Raw genomic sequence first — 13,032 nt, 5'->3', positions numbered from 1 at the left:
TCTCTCTCTCTCTCTCTCTCTCTCTCTCTCTCTCTCTCTCTCTCTCTCTCTCTCATGCATGATTAGTACTTTAGGGATTAAAATTCAACCCCACTTAATAGTTAAACATATCAAAACAGATCAGTAATTGGAGAGCAAGCAAATATCTGTTGAGAGGACAAGAGTTGTTATATGATTTAGAAAGCTATGATTAAGCTCTATATTTAGTCATTCAAGCTCTATATTGTCGGCCAGATTGGTTGTTCTCTTCTTATCTCTTATTGGTTGATAATAGCCGATGACAACGAGTAAGATTGACAAGGCACTTGTTTGAATGGAATTCCCACCCAAGTTCGAGCAGTGACAATCATTAGTCTCTTATTGATAGGTTTTTGAGTACTAAGGATTTTAGGAATTGTAAGATTCATATAACGTTGGTAAAATGTCAGGATTTAAGAGAGTCTGAATCATCTTGAGGCCTGCGGATTTCTACAAGTTTAGAAGGTGAAAAATCTTGGCCAGTGGAAACTGATTGCTCTAATGTGGTAATCGGCTTAAACCGAGATATTAGTTAGGTTCTTACAGGTCACAATCGGTTCATAATATTCATAAGTGAATGGCTGCTTACCCCAATCTAAAAACCCATTTTGAAATAATTATTGATTGATAATACAAAAATAAGAGAAAACTTATCATTTAAATTCCATCACATGATGATTGTGTATCATTATGTTGGTGTCTTATCATATATGAATTCCAGTTTTTTCCAAATAGAGAAATTTTAAACTCAGAACTCACATTATTGAACTAAATCAAGGAAACCTACCTACTCCCTGATCATTTTAGAGATCACGAAATAATTGTGCCTGAGGATCAATGCAGGGTGCGGCTAGATTTGTTTCTTGGTTATTGTTTATTCATGTTCGACTGACATGGTTTGAATTAATGTGTCTTGAAACGTGACACTAATAAAATGAAATCAGTTTTTCCATTTCATCTAGTAGGTTTTGTCCATTTACAACGAGACATATGCTTCATATCAAATTGAAGGGGAGCAATATTTGACTAGCACAACGTGGCCAGCTGGATGAAAGTGAATGCTTGTTGTCAATGTGTGCTCTAATTCTTTTGTATACATGATATCCATTCTATTTGATCGATTTTTGTTAATGAATTTCATACGCCTTCATTTGCCCTCATTCACCTTGTCGTTATTATTGTTTCCCACTATAAACTTAGCGTCTAAACTCAAACTATTGGGTTCCAAACTTGCCCGACACATTCCTCCCTCACGTTTTCGCAACTGCCTTTGATACCATGAAAGCCCGAAAACAGTTAACCAACAAACGTTTGCCGTAATGCTCTTGAAGAGTGACTTACCGGACACTCCTTTTGTCCTCATAAAGGTTTAAAGCTTCAAACACCAGCCAACTGACCCAAGTGGCGTTGAAATTGCTTTCGGGAGCTAAACTACTAGAGTCACAAACTCACACTGATGCACCCTATAACCATATTCAGCAAATCATCTTTGTTCCAAACCAAAATCCGATCAGATGAAAGGTCAGGGTTTAAGAACTTATCCAAACATATATATTTTGCGATTTAGTTGTCGAGATTTAGTTTATTGACGCCCTGAAATTGGTGTTAAAGACCAAAAACTACTTTAGATTTGCTAAAAACCGGTTCTATTTTTGAAACGTAATGGGATTAGAGGATAACCCCCATACACATAACCATAATGCGTCTAAACATAGGATCTTCAAATTTCAGATCAAACATCCAATCAGTTTCTAAGTTGTTGTGTGTACTCGTAGTCCCTTGCCTCACAAGTATGAACCACACATACATATATCTTCCAAGAATCATAGTCCCCATCTATGCGTGACAGCATCATCTAATTCGAAGAGTACGTAATTGAAATTAGTGGTTTCTTTCCTGGAATTCCAAAGGAGTAAGTTAAAAATGCATGTATCAGGGGATTATGATTCTGCCGACAATGTGAAATTTGGCCATCACGGTTTAGTGACATCCTCGCATATATATGTACGACTTCTTAAAATTATTGGGAGGCTTTGATAAGAAGGAAGAATATATAATATATAACTAAGATATTATCATAACACCACGGGGAGGATATATATAATATATGAAGCTGTTCAAAGCTTGTATGCCATTGTTTCTGGGGAAAATCTTCAAGACTCTAAACCCTGGCGGTAATAACTGTTGTGCACTGCACTTCATAATAAGGTTGAGAAGGAAAAGGTCAATCTTGGCTACCCAATTCTGAGAATGAGCATGCAAACAATGATATAACAATGGAGGAAGTCAATGGTTAATGCTCAATAACATATCTGAGTATCATGTAAGCGAATCCCACCGAAGGAGAAGAATATATGTGATCGATCGAGCGAGCTGTTCATCACTGAAACTTTGACATTCTATGAACCAAACATAAAAACAAAACCAAGATTTAGGGTGTGTTCTTTTTCTAGTTGCAGAAGCAATCAAAATCAAGAATGATCGAAAGGGAATAATATGGTCGGTAATAATTGTATACTCACCGTTTCATGTGAGTTTGCGACTTGCATGAACAAAGGGGGTTGGTATTTCAAGGCAGGGATTATTTGGAAACAGCTAGGGTTAGACATTTTGATAGTGATGGTCGGAGGGGGTTAGTACCTGCAATCCTGCCATTTTATGTGGTGATTTTGGCCCCTTCCTCATCCCCCCTTCACTAGGCATCACAAGAAATAGATGTTTTCACATAATATATTCATGATTTCTTGTCATGAGACGTGTCTAAACTTCTTTCGTCTTAATATCTAGGCTTTATAAACGATAAATTAGATAATTGATGGGAAAAATAATATAATGGAAGTAAGAATTCAAACCACACAAAGGATAAATATGCAAAGATGTAAAAGATAGAGGAAAGGGAACACCAAATATAACGTGGTTCGGCAATGTGCCTACGTCCACGGGGCAGCAATAACAAGAATTTCCACTATGAAATAATGGGTACACGAGATACACAACTTCAAGAACACTACTTGAAGGAAACCCTCACTCACACTTGTTTTGCTACCAACTACTCTACACTCTCAACTTGGAGTGGACACTCTTCTCTACTTGGAAGATGGATGTTTGAGATGGATGAGATACTTGGAATGAGCAAATGACTCTCCTTTTATAGGCTAAGGAGGAATCATCTAGACCTCTCATTAGTGCTCTCCCAATAAATTGTACTTCATGAATTTTCCTGTAACTCATGCCTTGACTATAACTCCAAAACCATCCATGTTTTTTGTGTAACTCATGTAACGTTTGTGTAACTCATGTAACTTATGTAACTCATGAAACCTTTCATTACTATTTTATTTATTTTGGTCTGGATATTATAACAATCTCCCCCTCCAGACCAACCCAGGGAAATACGCGGCAAGACTTCTATTTGAAGTCCATCCCAGCGGACTTGCTGCAATACTCCAACTTCTGTTGTGGCACAACCGTAGTCAACATATCTGAAGTATTCTTGTTGGTGTGAATTTTCCTCAACTGCAAAAACTTCTTTGACACTACATCTCGTATCCAATGATAACGTAGATCAATGTGCTTAGTGCGAGGGTGATAAACTGAATTTTTACTCAAGTGAATTGCACTCTGACAATCACAATACACCACATACCTTTCTTGCTTCACACCCAACTCCTGAATGAACCTTTGCAGCTATATCATTTCCTTGCCTGCTTCGTTTGCCGCTATGTACTCGGACTCAGTGGTGGATAAGGCAACATACTTCTGTAACTTGGACTGCCATGATACAGCTCCCCCACAAAATGTAAATAAGTACCCAGAAGTGGACTTTCTGTTATCAAGGTCCCCAGCTAAATCTGCATCTGTAAAACCCTCCAAAACGGGTTCGGATCTACCAAAAGACAAGCACAACTTTGAGGTGCCCCTCAAATATTTGAGTATCCACTTAACAGCTTCCCAATGCTCTCTGCCAGGGTTAGATAAATATCTACTAACAACTCCAACTGCATGAGCAATATCTGGACGAGTACATACCATGGCAAACATAAGATTACCAACAGCTGATGAGTAAGGGATACCTGCCATCTTGTCTTTCTCCTCTTGTGTAGTTGGGCATAATAATTTGCTTAACTTAAAGTGATTACCTAGAGGTGAGCTCACTGACTTGGCTTCTTTCATGTTGAACCTTTCAAGCACCCGTTCAACATACCTCTCCTGTGACAACCATAATTTATTTGCCTTCCTATCACGGGTAATCTCCATGCCCAAAATCTGCTTAGCTGGACCTAAGTCTTTCATATCAAAAGACTTTGATAAATCTGCCTTCAACTTGCAGATCATAGAAACGTCTTGCCCCACTATCAACATATCATCAACATAAAGCAAAAAAATTATAAATTTACCTCCAGTGAACCGTTGAATGTACACACATGGGTCTGTATCAGTTCTTTTGTATCCATGACCCACCATGAATGAGTCAAACTTCTTGTACCATTGCCTTGGCACTTGCTTCAGTCCATACAAACTTTTCTTTAGCTTGCAAACCATGTGCTCCTTGCCCTCGACCTCAAAACCTTCCGGTTGCTCCATGTATATTTCTTCCTCCAAATCACCATGTAGGAATGCCCTTTTTACATCTAACTGCTCCACCTCAAGATCCATGCTAGCTGCCATGCCCAAAATAACTCTGATAGATGTCATTTTGACAACTGGTGAGAAGATCTCATCAAAATCTACTCCTTCCTTCTGCCCGAAACCTTTGACAACCAAGCGAGCCTTGAACTTTGTCAACTGTTCATTCTCGTCTCTCTTCAACTTGAACACCCATTTGTTTTTGAGTGCTTTTCTGTCTTTAGGAAGCTCCACCAACTCGTAGGTGCCATTTTTCAACAAGGACTCCATCTCAGACTTCATAGCTAATATCCACTTGTCGCCGTCTACATGAGTCTTCGCCTCCTCAAAGCATTCAGGCTCTCCATCACCAGTCAACATAATGTATTTGGAATATGGATTATCTCCATCACTGGTGAGCAAAATATATTGAGAAGAAGGATACTTGGTACTTGGCTTCGGTACTCTATGAGATCTTCGAACTGGTGCTTGGGCATTTTCTTGTTGTTGTTCTTGATTAGGCTTTTCATGATCCCCCTGATCATGATCATCCTGAATCTGATTCTCTTGGTCATCATTTGCAGCACCTGCAGCTTTTGGTTCTGCCGTATCAGGGACGTCTTCATTAACCATTTCTTGAGGTTTGTTAGACTCTTCTTGGAGCGGAGACGAGTCATAAGTGAGGCGCTCTGCATTTTCTAGTATGTTCTTGTCAAAATTCGCAACAGTCTGATCCTCATGGAACACCACATCTCTGCTTCTGAATAACTTCTTGGTTATTGGATTCCACAACTGGTAGCCCATCTCTTCATTACCGTACCCAAGAAAGATGCACGGCACGGCCTTGTCATCTAGCTTTAATCTTTTCTCTTTTAGAACATGTGCAAATGCTTTGCACCTAAATACCTTCAAGTGAGAATATGAAGCACTTCTACCGGTCCACACACTCTCTGGAGTCTCCAAGCCCAACGGTACACATGGTGTTCGGTTGATGAGGTAACAAGCGGTTGTCACTGCTGCGTCCCAAAACTCTTTCGCCAGGTTAGCCGTCTTTAGCATGCTTCTCACTTTTTCCAAGATGGTGCGGTTCATCCTCTCTGCTACACCATTATGTTGTGGGGTGCCAGGAACTGTCTTTATGTGTCTAATGCCATGCTTCGAACAATAACCTCTGAACTCGTTCGAAGTGTACTCTCCACCATTATCACTGCAGAGACACTTGAGGGTTCGTCCCGTCTCCCTCTCAACCATGGCATGGAACTCCTTGAAGGTTTGGAACACCTGGTCTTTTGATTTTAACAAATACACCCAAACCTTTCGTGAAGCATCATCGATAAAAGTGACAAAATATTTACTATGACCTAGTGAATCAACTTCCATAGGACCACATACATCCGAGTGTACTAGGTCTAAAACATTCTCTTTCTTTGTAAATGTATTAGCAAACTAACCTTATGTTGCTTATCAAATAAACAATGATCACAAGATTCAAGTGAGGTACCTTTGGGAAACGGAATAAGAGACTTCTTTGCTAGAACTTGCAATCCCTTCTCACTTACGTGGCCTAACCGCTTGTGCCAAAAACTTGGAGAAGAGTCATCCATGACATTCAACTCCCCTTTGTATATCTTGCTATATGTCTTGTAGAGGGTGCAACACAACTTCCCTCTAGCCACCACTAGTGATCCTCTGGTAAGCCTTCACTTTTGATCTCCTCCGTGATGATGAAAACCTTCTCGATCAAGCACGCCGGTTGACATCAAATTGAGACGTAGGCCCGGAACATGTCGAACATCTTTCAACATCAGCTTGTTGCCCAAATCGGTCTCAAAACAGACATCTCCAATTCCTGCAATCTTGGAGTAGCCTTCATTGCCCATCTTTACAATCCCAAATCCACCACCTTTGTATGTCAAGAAAAACTCCTTATTTGGAGTGGCATGGAAAGAGGTTCCGGAATCAACGACCCATGCAACACCGGGAGTATCGTCAACATGTAGACATTCTCCTTCAAGACAAAGGAACTCATACACATCATTGCACACAGTAGCGGTTGTGTTCTTTGTGTCATCCTTCGGTTGATGAGTATTGTCATCTCGAGCCTCCCTAGGATCCTTTTTAAACTTGTTGCAATTTTTCTTCATGTGCCCAAAAATACCACAATGATGGCACTTTCCATTGAACCTTGTTCTGGATCGGCTTGCACTCCTTCCATGGCCTCTAGGTCCTTTACTCTTGCTCCTACCTCTATTCTCCGCCACAAAGACTTGGCTATTGTTGGAGCTAGAGGATTTTCACCTTGTCTCTTCATTCAACATGTTACTTTTAACATTATCCATAGTCAATTTACCATCAGGAGCAGAGTTACTTACAGTGATGACAAAAGTCTCCCAATTGTCCGGCAACGACCCCAACAACAGCAATGCTTGTAATTCATCATCGATCGTCATCCCCATGGTTGTCAATTGATTGATTGTACTTTGGAAGTTGTTTAGATGCTCGGTGACCCTCACGCCTTCATGATACTTCATGTTAACAAGCTCTTTAATTAGAAAGGCTTTCTTGGCGGCGATCTTCTTCTCGAATAACGACTCCAACTTTGTCCACAACTCATGTGCATCAGTCTCATTTGCCACATGGTGGAATACACTATCATCCATCCACTCTCGGATATGACCGATTGCCTTACGATTCATCTTTATCCAATTAGCATCTGACGTCCCTTCCGGCTTAGCATCAACTCCTTCGATGGGCTCATGCAAATCTTTGCAATAGAGTATGTCCTCCATTCGTGGCTTCCATGTAATCCAATTTGAGTGGTTGAGTCGAACCATTGTACTCCTTGAACCTTCCATTTTAACGCCCACGCCCTACGAATCAAGGGCTCTGATACCACTGATGGGAAAAATAATATAATGGAAGTAACAACTCAAACCACACAAAGGATAAATATGCAAAGATGTAAAAGATAGAGGAAAGGGAACACCAGATATAACGTGGTTCGGCAATGTGCCTACGTCCACGGGGCAACAATAACAAGAACTTCCACTATGAAATAATGGGTACACGAGATACACAACTTCAAGAACACTACTTGAAGGAAACTCTCTCTCACACTTGTTTTGCTACCAACTACTCTACACTCTCAACTTGGAGTGGACACTCTTCTCTACTTGGAAGATGGATGTTTGAGATGGATGAGATGCTTAGAATGAGCAAATGACTCTCCTTTTATAGGCTAAGGAGGAATCATCTAGACCTCTCATTAGTGCTCTCCCAATAAATGGTACTTCATGAATTTTCCTGTAACTCATGCCTTGACTATAACTCCAAAACTATCCATGTTCTTTGTGTAACTCATGTAACGTTTGTATAACTCATGTAATTTATGTAACTCATGAAACCTTTCATTACTATTTTATTTATTTTGGTCTGGATATTATAACAATAATCATTCTAGTAAGAATCCATCATCGACAATGCTTTCATCTATCATTGTCAATTGAAGTATATGTTGAGCAGGTAATCTGATCTTAAAAGATAATATATATCATAGTTAGTCAAAGACACGATGTTTGCTTGTTAAAGAAATGCTTAATATTTTTATTTGTCACCTGAAAATTGAAGATGCCTGTGGTGATGCTAGTTATCTAAATGTCTTTCTCTAATGTTGATTCAATTCTTCCGTACGTCATTAACTCGTGTTTTTTTTTTTGGGTCACAAAATGCTCTTAATAACTATTAGAGACATTGTACAAAAGCCCACTTCAATTTTGGGCTCCTCATGAAATCAAAAAAGAAAAACTTTGGGCTCCTCATTAAGATCGACTAGGCCCAGATTTGTCCGTCCCTATTTCTCGCATTTTTGTATATGCAGCGGCGGTGATAGTAGAGAAGAGAAAAAGAGAGAGAGAGAGAGAGGGAAGAATGAACAGAGGGGGAGGAGGAGCCGGAGCAGGAGCCGGAGGTGGGTCCGGCGCCGCGAGCGGACCCACATCGGCGGCGGCGTTGGCTGCAGCTAAGAAGCAGAAGAAGTGGCTGGAGAGTATGGAGACTGACATCGGCACTATCGTCGACTATTTCAGTTACCTCGTCAACGTCTCCAGGGTCTGTCTCTTCTTTGTTTCTCTATAATTGATTTTTTTTTTGGTTATTAAAAATAGAATTGAAGTGTTTGATTTATGTTGTTTTATAGGTGAGTGAGCCACCTGTTAGGAACTCTCAAGAAGCTATGATGATGGAGATGCGTGCTGCTAGAATGGTCAGACTCCTAGTCCTTATTAGTTCTGCTTCTTTGCTTGTGTGTCTCTGTGTTTTAAGAGCTTGTGTATGGAAGTAGTAGAAAGTAAAGTAACAATATGCATTGATTTGTGCTTCGAAATTTTTGGAGTTGGTAATGTTGTTATGATGATAAACTGAGGTGTTTCTGAGCCTGAAATCTCTCTTCACATTTGCTTTTCTATGGTCATCAAATGCCTGCTAGTTTTTGATGTGTGTGTGAAAAATGTTTGATTTTCTTAGTTGGAACCCATGTACCAAAAACTTCACATTTTCTTGTCAATGAGTAAATTTTTGTTATGCAATCTTGGAACAATCAAAAGGGTACAAGGAAGGATCAAACTTTTGAAACAGGGTTCTTTATTTTGATTTCCAATCTAGAATGGTGGATTTTGGGTTAAGCATTATGAGGTAGTAACATGATTGTAGTTTTGGATTTGAGCAAATGATACCAAAACAAAACAGAAGCAAAGGATATGCACTTCATTCTCCATATATGGAGTGCAATGTTGGGTTTAGGCTTTTCCGGTCTCATCAAGTTGTCTCTAGATGAGTGCAAGTTTGGTTATGAGCTTCATTTGTCTATCAGATGTTTATCTGTTGCTTACTGGATCATTTATACAAACATATCTATCTTGACCACAGGTTCAGGCATCTGATTCTCTACTTAAGTTGGTGTCGGACCTGAAGCAGACTGCACTCTTTTCTGGATTTGCATCCCTTAATGACCATGTAGAGGAAAGAAAGGCAGAGTTTGACAAGCAGGCCGAGAAGACTGACCGCATGTTATCTAGAATTGGGGAGGAGGCAGCTGCCAGCCTGAAGGAGCTTGAAGCCCATTATTATTCTTCATCTGTACCACATACACATGAGAACGACTTGCAGCAATGACCTTAAATTTGAAGAAGAGAAGTTGACTGCTATGGTGCTTTGTTTCTGGAATCATGAGTCATGACACTTCTTATGTAAACATATGCACTAACATTATATGGCTGCACATTTTGTTCTACTTTGTACTTACCGACCTTTTGAACTCTTAGCCTTGGAATAGATTACTTGCTCGGTTATGTAGCTAATTGGAAGTTTAATCTGAATGCATAATTATGCAAGTATCTTCTACATCTTTTAGTGTCAAGATTGATACATGCTTTATTCAAGTAGAAAATAGAGGGAATTTATCCACTTAATTGAGGGGATTTATCCACTTTAACGGGTAGAACCAAAACACAGACCTCAGCAGACTTTGATTACCATATGAAATGGGGCTTCTATGGTTGAAGTTATACACTGAAGTTTTGGAACAAGTTGCTGCAGAGCTCCGGCAGTGCTAATGTTAACGTTGTGAGCGAATGGAAGACTGAGAATCCTATAGCAAAGTAAGCTCATTTGTACAATCCTTTAGCTAAGGTAACTAGAGTGACTTGATTAACCATATTGGGATTGGAAGATACAATCAAATGATGTGGTCTACCAGACGAGGAAATACGGATATCATTGGAAAATTGAGGACCTGCTCTTCAATAATCATGAAATTGATTTTTATGCTGAAGTTAGCACATCGTTGAAAACCAATGCTCAGATTGGCCAGATAGGTGAATCCAAAGCTTGAAGGAGGGTATTCGCCTACCACTGTTATTACAAAATATAAAAAATAAAATGAAAAAGTTCTTTGTCTTTGCACCAGATCCACTTTGGTCCTTAATATGAATCTGGAGGAAATGTAGCTGCATTTAGAGTAATGATCTATGACTACAGTTTTGATGCTAACTTCTGAAGTTTACTTTATTTACAACATACACTTCAGACTCTCTTGAGCGAGGCTTTTAGATGTGGTTGGAGACTGTTGAGATTGGTAGCCATCTGAACTTCATAAGACAGTTCTTTGTCAACCAACTTAAAAACTCTGGTTATCTCTTTCACCTACGCCAGAAGCAAAAAAGAACTGTTAAACATTCAACAGTCGTTTTGGGAGAGAAAAGCAACTGCAATAACCAAAACAATCAAAGTTACCAGAGAATTGATAACAACTAAATACCAGATATATTCTTCAAAGTAATCCATATTTTTAACAAGTTGCCAGTGTAGACATTTCCATACGTAAGATACCACAAGTTCCACAAATCTCTAATCCTAACCCAGAATTGCTTCAGTAACCAATTCTACGAATTTACTTGGGATTTCTGTTTCTTACTTTTACATTTTTCTTTCTTATTATTGTCCATCCACATACTTCCTTCTTTTCTTGCATCACTGTAGGAACTTAATCGTCCAAGAGTCCAAGATTATTATTCTTCTTTGATAAAACAAAATTATCACCTATCTTTCAGTTCCAAAATTTCCAGCATCCTTGTGGTACCAGTCGTGGTTTTAGAAGCATCATTCTTCTCAACAAAACCTTAAATGCACCAATACAGTCTCTCTATAGCAGCCATGTCCTATGAGCACATTCTTACTGGCAGTTAAAATTTTCAATTTATGTCATCCCAAAACTCAAAACATATATATTTTTTTGGACGAAGCATATCATCTTATTGCTACAACATTATGCAGAAACTACTGTAAGGCTTTGCATCATAACTGTTGAGCTTAAATTACCTTTGTTGCATTTCCCACTAGCTCAGTTCGAAGGTTTATCACTTTCTCTTCTGCATTGTACGTCCCTTTCTGAACGAATTAAAACATAACAATAATATCAGCATGCAGATCAAGTCAAGTAAAGAAATAAAAGACAGAAGAAGTTGTAGATAAAATGAATAATACGCAGTCTGATCTCATAAGAACATAAATAAATAGCTAAAATAGTGTCACAAAATCATACAGTTCCAATGCATGTACGTACCAAATATTCCACATTAAGTAGATTCTAAAGTTTTCCCGAACGAAATGAAAAGGAAAGTAACATCATAAGGTGCTCAACACTATTCCTCAAAACTCCACAGAATAACATGATGAAATGAGTACTGATGCAATAAACACTAATTAGAAAGATGGGTTGAAAAGCTAACAATTGCGGCATACAAACTTACAAAGGAATTCTAAATTGATAAATCAAAAGGGTCAAATCTTTATTAATTCAAATCTGTTCCTAAATGCTAAATGCAACTTCATTCCGAGTTCCATTGAATAACCAAGAAGTCGAGAAGAAATGAGCACCTGAACTTCAACAAGACCAGTGCTTTGAGCAATGACGACTTCAATAGTCCCATCAGGTTTGGGCCGCCAATATCCACTCTCGGCGTGCATAGGCTCCCCGGAGTTCAATTTCCAAGTCTTCTGTGTGTAAGCTATCACCGGCTTCTCCCATTTTCACCAAATCAGTAACAAACTCAGACAAACCAATCAAGCAAATTATGACCCATTTGGGTTGAAAGAGAGAAGAGTCGTACCTTGCCGGAATGAGAGAAATGGAGTTGTTCGCCGTAAGAGAAGGAGTTGATGGTGGGGAAGCCGCCCTCGCCTTGGCCTTTCCATGAACCCAGAAGGTATGACAGTGGCGCGATCGCCGGGTGGACCGCCGGCGATGCTTTAGCGCCGTCCTCCGCCATGTTCTTATCTCTCTCTTTCTCTTTCGCGCTCTTTGGAAGTCTCGTCTTCGCGTTCCTCTCTGTAGCGGCTCACTCACCTTAACAGAATTGGTCGTTATCTTTCTGTTTTCAGTAAAAGCAATCGATTTTTACTTCCTTTTGTTATTTTATGTTATTTTCTTTTACCAAGAGTGAAGTAAGCCGCTTTAGTTACGTTTTAGCGAGCTATAACAAACTTAAATATGTTCTAGGATATTCTCTATGTGTGCCTTGGTCTTATGCCAATAGGATATGTAGTTAGACTAGATCTATGTATTCATATCCTTACCATATTGGTATTGTGTAATTCCCTAGCTCCTATCAATGAATAAGATGATGACTCTCTTGCTATCTTTTTGTCTCTACACTTTATCATTTATCACATTATCATGCACTTTGTTCTAACCCTAGAGCTAATAGCCCACCATTTTTTTTCTAAACCCTAAAAACCAAAACCCTAAAATCAGGCAGCCTTGTTTTTCCCGATTTCTGACCAAAATTCCGACTGCCCTCCGCAGGAATTTTATATCCCCAGAAAGCTCTCTTTGCCCCGGATCCAACTCCGCCG

General features: G+C 39.3%; 2 protein-coding genes across 2 annotated transcripts; one reads left to right on the top strand and one right to left on the bottom strand.

Moving 5' to 3' along the window:
* Window positions 1-8,519: 8,519 nt before the first annotated feature.
* Window positions 8,520-10,024, top strand: LOC101293271 (mediator of RNA polymerase II transcription subunit 22b-like). The gene is made up of 3 exons (XM_004293811.1): window positions 8,520-8,730; window positions 8,819-8,884; window positions 9,547-10,024. Exons 1-3 carry the CDS (start codon window positions 8,551-8,553, stop codon window positions 9,790-9,792), a joined length of 492 nt encoding a protein of 163 aa, XP_004293859.1. The 5' UTR covers window positions 8,520-8,550; the 3' UTR covers window positions 9,793-10,024.
* Window positions 10,025-10,304: 280 nt separating this feature from the next.
* Window positions 10,305-12,511, bottom strand: LOC101292673 (UPF0678 fatty acid-binding protein-like protein At1g79260-like). The gene is made up of 4 exons (XM_004293809.1): window positions 12,288-12,511; window positions 12,055-12,195; window positions 11,497-11,565; window positions 10,305-10,821 (listed from the first exon to the last, which is right to left on the bottom strand). Exons 1-4 carry the CDS (start codon window positions 12,444-12,446, stop codon window positions 10,702-10,704), a joined length of 489 nt encoding a protein of 162 aa, XP_004293857.1. The 5' UTR covers window positions 12,447-12,511; the 3' UTR covers window positions 10,305-10,701.
* Window positions 12,512-13,032: the final 521 nt, after the last annotated feature.

The sequence above is a fragment of the Fragaria vesca genome, linkage group LG3 (genome assembly GCF_000184155.1).
Source record: "Fragaria vesca subsp. vesca linkage group LG3, FraVesHawaii_1.0, whole genome shotgun sequence".
In the NCBI taxonomy this organism is placed as follows: Eukaryota; Viridiplantae; Streptophyta; class Magnoliopsida; order Rosales; family Rosaceae; genus Fragaria; species Fragaria vesca.
The sequence above is the reverse complement of the archived record's forward strand: the minus strand, read 5'-3'. Positions and strand labels throughout refer to the sequence as shown.